The 11,548-nt window shown below is 48.3% G+C and overlaps 1 protein-coding gene across 1 annotated transcript in view; it reads right to left on the bottom strand.

Annotated features, from left to right (window-relative positions):
* Nucleotides 1–11,336, bottom strand: part of LOC137414153 (transmembrane protein 163a-like) — a 168,427-nt gene extending 157,091 nt beyond the window's left edge. Inside the window, exons 1-2 of the mRNA XM_078782707.1 lie at nucleotides 11,138–11,336; nucleotides 10,503–10,622 (exon numbers count right to left, since the gene is read on the bottom strand). Of these exons, the coding sequence (XP_078638833.1) occupies nucleotides 10,503–10,622; nucleotides 11,138–11,336 (319 nt within the window). The remainder of the gene's footprint in view (nucleotides 1–10,502; nucleotides 10,623–11,137) is intronic.
* Between the last annotated feature and the right edge of the window lie 212 nt (nucleotides 11,337–11,548).

An 11,548-nucleotide genomic window follows, 5' to 3' on the forward strand; every position in this document is an offset into this window, starting at 1 on the left:
GACGTACAGTACTTCAAATTTTTAAAATACTTACATTATTTGCTAACTGGTATCTCCACCCAGGTCATACTATCCTCTTCAACTAAAGTATCAAACAAGCCCGGCTACGTTTCTGTTAGACTTTCGGTCTCGTTTTAATATAATTTTGGTCAATGAATCGATGATGAAATCAGGCAATTGTAACTTTGAGAAAAGTAGGCCAATCCTTGAGAAAAATTGCAAAACAATTACAAGTGTCAGTAAATGCAGTTGCTTGTGCCATTAAACGACATAATGAAACTGGTAAAAATGCGGATAGAAAACGTTCTGCTCGACTTAGAATCACAACAGAATCGCAGGACAAGTAATCTGAGTCACCAGTCTGCGCAACAGACGTCTTACAGCACTGGAAATCCGAGCCTAGCTAAACAGCTCCAGCATTGCAACTGTTTCAAGGCCTTCTTTTCTAAGTTACAATTGCCTGCCATTTTTCTGGCATTAGCTGAGCTTTGGCACCCATGTTCATGCAATGTGAAACAAAAAAACACACTCATTAGATTGTATGGCCGGCCTTTCTGTAAACATTTTTTGCAACGCCTGGCAATAATAGACATTGCACGTGATGAAGAAACTAAGAACAAACATTCATTCCACACAGAGCAGAGTATTTGTAAACAGTTTTTGCTCCTTACATGAAAAGTTTATAACATTAACTTCACGTTTTAGTTTCGATTTTGTATTCCACTTTTCGACCTATTTCCAAAAATTGCTTTAAACCTACGTTTCACAGAAGAAAGATGCATTGAAACACAATATATTAATAGTAGATAAGCAGATTTCTCTTTGGTAAGAGTTTTGTTCACATCTTATGTCCATTTTGCACATGAAACAGTAAAATATAAAAAAATGTTGGGTGTACCTAAACTTTTGACCGGTAGTGTACATTCATACATACATACTATACATACATACATACATATGTACGGACAGATAAACATTGTTATAGACGGCATTGCCCAATGGGCTATGACGTAAAAACGAACAAACCGGAATGAGATAAATAAAGAAACAAGGAAGAGCAATCAGAGATTCCAAACTCTCGCCAGGACGTGTCCATGTGGTGCATTTTGTGGGGTGTTTTTGTACCTTCTTTCATTATTTTGTACAACCACACTTTCATCAGAAATGCGTGACACATGGCATCCTCTTTATAAAACTGAATTCAATGTTGTATTTTAAATATATATTTTTAATGAGGCTGTCCTCGGGGTCTTTTGAGTCCCCGGGGATCTTTTGCATCCTCAGAGTCATTGGGTCATCAGGGTCCTATGGATTTTTTGGGTCATTGGGGTGTATTTTGTCGTCAGGGTCTTTAGGGTATTTTGGGTATTTTTTTGGTCCTCAGGGTCTTTTTGGTTTTCTGAGTCTTCTGAGTCTTTTGGGTTCTCTGGTTCTTCATGGTATTTAAGGGTCTTAGGGGTCTTAAAAGTTATTCAATGGTCCAATGGGTCTCAACAGTCAAAGTGTCAAAAGTTACATTCCGATAGTACATAATTAATAGACGTACGTAATTAATAGGATGCCACTGACTTCAAACAGTACATAATTAATAGATATATTGAAAAGTCACATAGCTGGAGAAGATAATATAGTAGAGCTTCTTCTTCTTCAAACAATAACAATTTCTGGCTGCAAGACCGTAAGACCAATCATGTTGAAATTTTAAACACGTGTTCCGCTTTATGGCTACCACATTACTTTGAAGTTTCACATCGATCATTGGAAACGGTTCAAGAGATAATTTTTAAAATTTTTCCTTCAATACAATATGGCCAACAAACCATGTGAGGTATGAATTATTGAAGGCCACCGTGGTATCCCCAAGTCATGGGGAATATATGTGTGAACTGTCCATTCGATCTGTTCAGCCGTTCTAGAGGAGTGGCTTTTTAAAAGGTTTATTCTTCAAAAAACATAACCGCCAAACCATGTGGGCTATGATGTCATGGTTGTGGAACTTTTGGTTTGCCAAGGGTATGCGATCATGCATGTAATGTTTTGCCTCAATCTGTTCAGCCGTTTTGGAGAAAAAGGGTTTTTAGTGGTTTTAAGGCTTTTGTGTGAAAAACAATATGGCGGCCGAACCACGTGACCGATGACGTCATTATTATTTCTCTCCACCAATTTATCCCGAGATGACACTCAAGAAATTTCATCCTGATCGGATGAAGTTTTGTACTTGTCGAATTATGACATCATAATGGAGGCACCTATGACATCATCATTAACATATTGTTACAGATACGACTTTGATGGTATGGTGGGCCGAGCGGGATGGCCGCCGTATCCGTACAAGTTACCCCGATTGCACCCGGGGTTGACTAATCGCGCTATGCTAGACCAATGAAGGAAAAAGAAGACACCCGGCTGGGTTATAATGACACAATACGACACCAGGGGTTCAGTTCTCAAGACCTCCGGAGGAGGTTATATTCGTGCGGAAGGTCAGATTACAGGGACGAGAGGTACATCATAGGAAGACAGGCACTTAGACACAACCTTATATTATTCCCGACAGACCACAGAGAAACAGGACAAAAACTGACTCACACGGGGATTGATGGCGAGGAAAGCGGGTATTCGATGGCCAGCACAAGGTGCACCTTGTGCTCAGGGACAGGATGGCGCGGCCCAACAGATGCAGGAGGTCTCTCAGCGCTCGAGGTGGCGTCTTGTCGTCTCAAGCTGGGGGCGCATCTGACGTCACGTCCGGCAAGCGGCTGCGTATATCCGGCGGGGAGTGACACGCCCTCGGCTCGTTAGCTCCGCCTCGTGGAATCGGCACGTTGCTTCTCATTGGGTGCGTGCGGGGGGGGTTACTGGCTCCGCCCCTGACGAGGAGCTGACAGCCAGCCCCTTCGGGGTAACCCCGTGGAGCGCATGGTCTGGAGCTAATCGAGCCGGTGTGAGGACGCATCCTCCCCCGCTCCGCCGCCATCTCCTCTGTTGTTGTTGTAATTGTTGTTGTAGTTGTTGTTATTGTTGTTGTTTGGGGAAGAAGATGGGAGGAGGTATGGGAAAGGTCCTAAACTCACTACTGGTGCCATATAATCACATTCTGGTGCAACGAAGAGTCATAATTAATGGAAACGAGGCCTTAACTGACATAGATTAAGAATAACTAGGAAGATGTCCGAAAGTTGTCTACCTGTGGTGCGGTGGACCTGGGCACGACATTTAATGGGGGAATAAGGGGAAGGTCGGCTCTACTGATTGTTATTTACATGCAATGGGACTAGGGAATGGGGGATCGGGGAAAGTTGGGGAGTATTGGAGAAAATAGGGGAATATTTACAAGCGGATATGGAGGCCAAATTCCATATTCGCAACATTGCACCCTTCTCTACCCTCGGGGCGTCCCGACCCGATAAATTTTTACCTACTTTAGTGTGGCACGCAATGTAGTTCCCTCTACTATTAACTCTACCCTGAGTGCGACAGTTTTACAGATATTCACAAATGAGTAAATATGTCCCCCTGCGACGTTGCACCCTTCTCCTCACAGAAACACACCCACAGGATAACCGAATCCGGAAAGAATCCTCAAACTAAACATACAGCCGGTAGGGAGCATTATTTACAAGACTACGCTGCTATTTACACTACGATCCAGGACCTGTTTTTGGAGGAACACATGCAGATGTTATGCATAGAGAGAGCGCGCTTGCCAACATCGATACACCAACCCACGAGTGCTCTGTGGCCGACGGCCTTTAATAACGTGCAGAGCACCCTTCCCGAGCATCAACAGCACCACCCCACCACCAATCGGTGCAGTCACCATTGTTCATTGGAATAAAAATAAATTCGACAACCCCTAACCCTGCAGGTGTCTCTTGCTCTTCTTGTGGTGCACTTGGTGGTAACTAAAAGTGGTTCACCTGTATGGCATAGGTGCCACGTTGACCCATAGGTCCATCCCCGGGTGGTGCTTGGCCGCAAACGAACTGCGGTCCATTGTGGGTGGCCACAAACATTGCGGTCCATATGGTGTATCGATCCCGGCAGCAAACAGCGAAAGTGCAGGCCCACAACTGCGCAGCCAGCACCTCTCTCTCCTCTCTCTCTACCCCAAAGCCAGATCCTCGGAGGTGGGAGACAAAAGAAGAAACAAGTGAGTAAGGTGGTAAGGGCGCAAAAGTGCACGCAATATAAGGTAATGCACACTGGGGGCACATGGGAACCAGGTGAGACAGGTACGTTCCTATCGTACGCCCCCCCCCCCCACCAGGTAACCTACATGGCCCCTCCCTTACCCCTTACTGTATCCACACAACACAACACTACCCATAAACATCTACTTTACAAATCAACAAACATCCCTACTGTCTTCCCCGTTCCTCCCATATACCAAATTCGTCTTCTCTCCCTCCTAACCAATCAAATTTGCCATTTTCAACTCTCATCAAAATTTGCCATTTTCAACTCAACATCAAAATTTGCCATTACCAATTCATCATCAGTCCCTCCTAGGGAGGGAGAGATGGAATCACCCCAATGTCTCATCCACGTCGTGATGCGTCTCACAAATCCTCACAGCAATTCTCATTTCTGCAACACAACCAAAGAAAACACAGGTGTGGAGTCATCATCATCACCACAGGTAAGTGGCTGCGTATGGTGCGACAGGTTCATCAATCCTAACTATCTCCTAAATGACTTTAACAACTTTACACTACCCGGGGTCTCTCTCCGGCCAAACCATTGGCCCTCTTACACTATGGGTTCTAAAAACCAATTCCCATTGGCCAAACTGTGGTGCTCTTCAATTTGGGGTCTCACTCCCCCGATTCATCTCCCGGTGCCCTCGCACAATTTCTGGGCTGCGGCGTGTACCTCTCCCAGTGGGTCTACCCACCTGCACACCTCCACCACTGCAGTTGCCTCCGAGCTTACCTGCTCCTTGCCCTAACCTAACTACCTGGGGAAGGCCCTCTGGCACTCTCCCCACTCGGTGCCCTCTCTGGCACTGGGCTACCCGGGTCCATCCTCCGGATCCTCGGGCCCCATCCACAACTCTACCGGCTCCCAGAGCCCACCTGCGGCCTCACCTGGCCGACATCCTCACAGTGGTGGAGTGCCCAACCAACTACACACACTAACAGGCTACACGCCCAGCCATTTCCACAACACTAATGCACCCATTCACAACACCATTCTGCAACCGCACCACAAGTGCCAATATCCAACCACAATTTACCTGCACCCTCTACCTAACACTTACACTACCCGCCCCGGGTACTCGTGAAAGGGGTCCACTCTTCCCCCATCCACACCTTCGCACCATGCACACCACTCCGTACCACTCACTCCAACTCTCTCCACACACCTGTACCTGCACACCTGTGCTCTCACACCTGGTGCCACCTGCACCCTTCTCTCCCCAGGCGCATTCGCGCTGATCCACAACACTCATTACTCACACACTGCTCCACACACCTGTCCAGTTGCACACCTGTGCAATCACACCTGTACAATCCTCACCAACACGGCATCATCTCCGCTAACTACTCCCTTCTGAAACTTGCGCTTCCCAGTCGTCCCTTTAAACTATTGCGCTCCCTCGTCATTATAATCCACACTAATCTACCTGCGTCCCCACTACAGGTATCAGTCACTAACTAATCTTAACGTTACCTAATGTCAATCTTCGCTAGATCCCTACACACATATAACCTAACCCACCCGGGCTAGTTTTCACTGCCATACACCCCATAATCTATTGCTCCTTTGCCCCCCACATGGGAAGGATGGTGGATTTGCCATCCCACCACATCGGGGGTCTCTCACTACCAATTTTGCACATCAAATTTCAACAAATTAAAAATTTGCCAATCACTGCCCATCATCTGCCAATCACTACTGCCAATCCCTTGCCAATCATCAAATTTTGTTTTTCTCTAATTTGGGTCCAAAACACTAACCTCATCACCCAGTCTACTCACTACTGCCTCTCGGTGCGCCAATTCCTGTCCAAAGCCCGGCTTCGTAAAGCCAAGCAATGGATGCTGGTTGTTTTGTGCCTGCGGCTGGATGCGTCCGGCATTCGGGGCAGGGACGGGGGCTTACCCGGGCCGAGATCCCACGCACCCCCTCGGCGTGGAGCCATCCAATGCCCCGATCTCGACCTGCCGGCACGTCTCACCAAAAAGTGGTCGCCATGACGACCCTCTCTATCGGGCTGCCAGCTCCGCCTAGTGGAGCCTGGACGCGGCCGTTCAAAGCGAGGCCCGGCACGCACCGAGGGCCCGATTCGGCTATAAGTCGTTCTAAACTCTACCCCGTCTAACGTCGATGCTTCACCTGCATGCTTACATCCCGCAGCCCGTTCCTTGCTCACACATCCAGCTGTGCCCATGCTCCTCGTACCCTTCCTTACACACCCAGGTACCCTCATTCCACTCACAGCCTTGGTCACACACCTGACCACCGAACACTTTGGCACACATTCGTCGCTCGCACACCTCACCAATACACCGCTTCGCACCCCCTCCTCGGTCACCTCCTCTGTGACAATCACAGGTGTGCCCTCATTCGCACACCCAACCACGTGCCTCACCACCAACTCCAGCGTGCATTCCCACTCACGCTCTACCATTCCAGGTGTGCATCCTTCCATCCCAGGTGTACATCCTCGCTCACCTGTCACAACTAACTCACGCTCCATGTCACTCTCACTACTTTCACCTCCATTCCTGACAGCGCACTCACCCTTACTCTTGACAGCACACTCTTTCCCCATGCACCTGTCCGTCACACACCTTTCTCGCGCACACTCTCCCGTTACACCCTCTGTAACACTCACCACAGGTGGACACTCTTCCTTACTTCTGACAGCGCACTCTTTCCCCATGCACCTGTCCGTCACACACCTTTCTCGCGCACACTCTCCCGTTACACCCTCTGTAACACTCACCACAGGTGGACACTCTTCCTTACTTCTGACAGCGCACTCTTTCCCCATGCACCTGTCCGTCACACACCTTTCTCGCGCACACTCTCCCGTTACACCCTCTGTAACACTCACCACAGGTGGACACTCTTCCTTACTTCTGACAGCGCACTCTTTCCCCATGCACCTGTCCGTCACACACCTTTCTCGCGCACACTCTCCCGTCACACCCTCTGTAACACTCACCACAGCACGCTTCCATGTGCTCCCTCGCACACGCGCTACGACCGACTCACTCTCGCCAGCACACTCACTCCTTGGCACGCACTTTTTCCTCACACACCCCAGAGTCGGACTTTCTTGCACACCTCCTTTTTCGCACACCAGACCTGTCGCACACCTCACCAACGGCCTTTCACGAACACCCGGATCCAAACCAATCCCCAAGCTTTTTAAATCCCCTGGCGCATCATACGCACGACCATATTGGTCACCACTTACACCGGGTCCTCTTCCTCTTCGCTTCTCCTCCATCACCTGCGAATCCCTCATCCGGTTAATGAGCACATCATCACGATCCGAACACAGACTTTGGACCAATTCTTTTATCTCCTCTTTTATCTCTTTGTTATCCCCTCTCCGTCGCTTCTTAATTTCGCTCACCCCTTCTTCCACTTCTTCTAATTTGTGCCTCACCTCTTTTATTCCCCGGTACGTCTCCTCAAGCTCATCCTCTAAGGCTACCTTGACCGTTTCCAGGTGCGTCCTCACCTGCCGGTCCTTCGTCTCCATTACCTCTATCACCTCGTCCAACCTCGTTGTCAGTCCCTCACGTACCATCTGACATTCCCTCTTTGTCGCTATCAAGTCGTTTTTTATGTCGTTTTGTGTCGCTTTTAACCCTCCTAATACCGCAGTGTTCCTTTGAACCTGCTCCACTAACTCCGTTTGTCCCACCGTCAGCTGCTCCACCTCCTGCGTCAGGTCCTCTATGCCCCCTTGTAACTTTACAGTCGCCTTTCTCACCTCCTTTTCCATGTGCTCCTCACAGTGCCTCACCCCCTCGCGCACTCCTCCGACTTCCTCACTCACTCCTCTTCTGATCTCCTCTCCCATCACTTGCATCTCCTGCCCAGATGCCACCCTCATCTGCTCCATTTCCTCCCTGTGAGCATCCAGTTTGGTTTCTACCCCCATTCTGACCCCCTCTATCTGCTGCTCCATTTGTTTAACTTCCCTTTCCGCTTGGTCCCTCATGTCCCTCAATTTGCCTTCCATACTGTTTTCTAACCCCTCTAACCCATTTTTCACTCCCTCTATCTGATTCTCCTGGGCAGCCATTCTATTTTCTACCCCCATTAACCCATTTTTCACTTCTTTTATCCCGTTGTCTAACCCCTCAAAATTATTGTCTATCTTCCCAAATTTCTTGTCTAACTCCTCAAAATTATTGTCTAACCCCTCACTGGTACCCCTCGCTTCGTCCCTCATTACCCCCATTTGCTCACTCTGAGCCCTCGCTTCGTCCCTCATTACCCCCAATTGCTCACTCTGAGCATCCATCCGGTTCCCCATTTGTTCCCTATCAGCCCTCATTCCCATCATTATTCTGCTTTCCATTTCTTCATTATTCTTGTCCATAAGGGCCTTCATTTGCATAAAAAACAAATTCCAATCCACCGGGGGCGCTGCCACGGTCGCTGGCGCGGTGATCAGCGAGGCGCCATTTTGCGCGCCCGCTTCTTCGTGCGTGACGGCGCTATTTTGCGAACCTGCCGCCCTCACTGCTTCGCTCTCCTCCTGTCCCTCATTTTGGTCCTGGATCGACCCTGCTTCACTCTCCCCTACCGGACCCCAGCTGTCTTGATCCGCCATAGCGCGACTTGCAAAATTCGAGTTTCGTAAAACAAATACAAATTTCGGCCGCTCCAAATTTTGACCAAATTTTTTTTTTCCTCTATTCGTTTTTTTTTTCAAAATTTGGTCGGGCCTCGAATCTCACTCCCGACACCAATTGTTACAGATACGACTTTGATGGTATGGTGGGCCGAGCGGGATGGCCGCCGTATCCGTACAAGTTACCCCGATTGCACCCGGGGTTGACTAATCGCGCTATGCTAGACCAATGAAGGAAAAAGAAGACACCCGGCTGGGTTATAATGACACAATACGACACCAGGGGTTCAGTTCTCAAGACCTCCGGAGGAGGTTATATTCGTGCGGAAGGTCAGATTACAGGGACGAGAGGTACATCATAGGAAGACAGGCACTTAGACACAACCTTATATTATTCCCGACAGACCACAGAGAAACAGGACAAAAACTGACTCACACGGGGATTGATGGCGAGGAAAGCGGGTATTCGATGGCCAGCACAAGGTGCACCTTGTGCTCAGGGACAGGATGGCGCGGCCCAACAGATGCAGGAGGTCTCTCAGCGCTCGAGGTGGCGTCTTGTCGTCTCAAGCTGGGGGCGCATCTGACGTCACGTCCGGCAAGCGGCTGCGTATATCCGGCGGGGAGTGACACGCCCTCGGCTCGTTAGCTCCGCCTCGTGGAATCGGCACGTTGCTTCTCATTGGGTGCGTGCGGGGGGGGTTACTGGCTCCGCCCCTGACGAGGAGCTGACAGCCAGCCCCTTCGGGGTAACCCCGTGGAGCGCATGGTCTGGAGCTAATCGAGCCGGTGTGAGGACGCATCCTCCCCCGCTCCGCCGCCATCTCCTCTGTTGTTGTTGTAATTGTTGTTGTAGTTGTTGTTATTGTTGTTGTTTGGGGAAGAAGATGGGAGGAGGTATGGGAAAGGTCCTAAACTCACTACTGGTGCCATATAATCACATTCTGGTGCAACGAAGAGTCATAATTAATGGAAACGAGGCCTTAACTGACATAGATTAAGAATAACTAGGAAGATGTCCGAAAGTTGTCTACCTGTGGTGCGGTGGACCTGGGCACGACATTTAATGGGGGAATAAGGGGAAGGTCGGCTCTACTGATTGTTATTTACATGCAATGGGACTAGGGAATGGGGGATCGGGGAAAGTTGGGGAGTATTGGAGAAAATAGGGGAATATTTACAAGCGGATATGGAGGCCAAATTCCATATTCGCAACAATATGTTATTCCCCATGGAGAGTTCTTTACAATGAGCTATGTCTCAATCTTCTTTACGGAGCACTTTCAGAGACATAGAGGTGCAAGGTTTTTTCGATTTTTCCAAGATGGTGCCGGTACCACGTGACCTATGACGTCATAATTATCATTAAGATTTATACAGGAGGAGGCGCATCTATGTTGAAAATGCATTGTCAGTCGTACCAACGGTTGCAGAGAAAAGCATACTTATTCTGTGCGGACAAACAGGCAGACAGACAGACAAACAGACCCAAAAGCAATACCCTCTCTGGTGAGGGTAATTAAAGGAAATAGGGTTTAAAAGGTTTGTTGATAAGTTAAGAAATGTCAACAATTTTACTGCAGATGCAGTTCATCATGATAAAATATGATATTCCCAAAGTAACACTTTGAACATTCATTTAGGTTTAATTCCCACCTCCCCTTTACTAACTCACCGAATGCAGCCACAGCAAGGGTCAAAGTAACCACCACGGATATCCACGATACCCAGAGAGCCTGGCGCCGGAACACCTGAGCCTCCTGAGGCTTCAGCTGGCACCGGCTGTCGAGCACATCTAAAAAGGGTCAAGGGCACAGAAGAAAAGTGATGATGGACGATAATACCTGCACTGTTTGTGTTAAAGATCCCAATGTATCTTTGAAAAAAAGGGGACCATTGTGTACATGCACTCCAGTCAAGCCGCAAGAAATGAGTCAACCAGCAGCATGTGCTGTACTCATGACAGAGAGACAGAGAAAGAGTGTGGCGAGACAGAACAAAGAAAAAAACGATATGAATAATTATTTCAGAGAAAGAAAGACATCTTGGTGTTAATTTGTTACTTAAATTAGAGTAAAAGGTCAAAAGAAGAGCTCAGAGATGGTGTAATTATCTTTGATCTGTCTTTTGCCTGGATTCAATTTACAACCCTGACTATGAGCTGTCATCATGGTATTTCATCTGCAACAGGTTTCATCAATGTGTATGTCAACCTAATGGAAAGGAGAGAGTTGGGGCTTGTTAAAGCCAGCTTTCCTGTCTCTGGGCATTTACTCTGATAAAGATTCCAAAATAAAGATAGGGATTTACCCAGGGTGATGAGTTTGTTTGTGGCCCAACAAGGAAACCAGTATACAATCACTTTCATTCCACATTCTTTTTCAACATTATCTCTTTTCCTGGCAATGCACTCGATCCATCGGGCCTCTAGCTTGGCTATGCCCATTCTGTAGAACTCCTTGTCGCACCCCTCCAGGAAGTCGTCTGAAGCTGCCATCACAGACAGCATTGTCGTTCTCATATGTGTTTCCCTACAGAGCTTCTTTCAGGAGAGGGGACAAACAGAAGTCGGACAGGGCTAGATCTCATGAGTAGGGTGGGTATGGCAGAACTTCATACCCACAGTTTGCAGCAATGGCCACCAAAGGTTGTGCTGTGTGTGGAGAGGCGTTCTCCTGGAGAAACGGCACACCTCGGGTCAGTTTCCCTCACCTCTTTCGC

This window comes from Myxine glutinosa, chromosome 7, assembly GCF_964187855.1.
Source record: "Myxine glutinosa chromosome 7, kmMyxGlut1.1, whole genome shotgun sequence".
Classification (NCBI taxonomy): Eukaryota; Metazoa; Chordata; class Myxini; order Myxiniformes; family Myxinidae; genus Myxine; species Myxine glutinosa.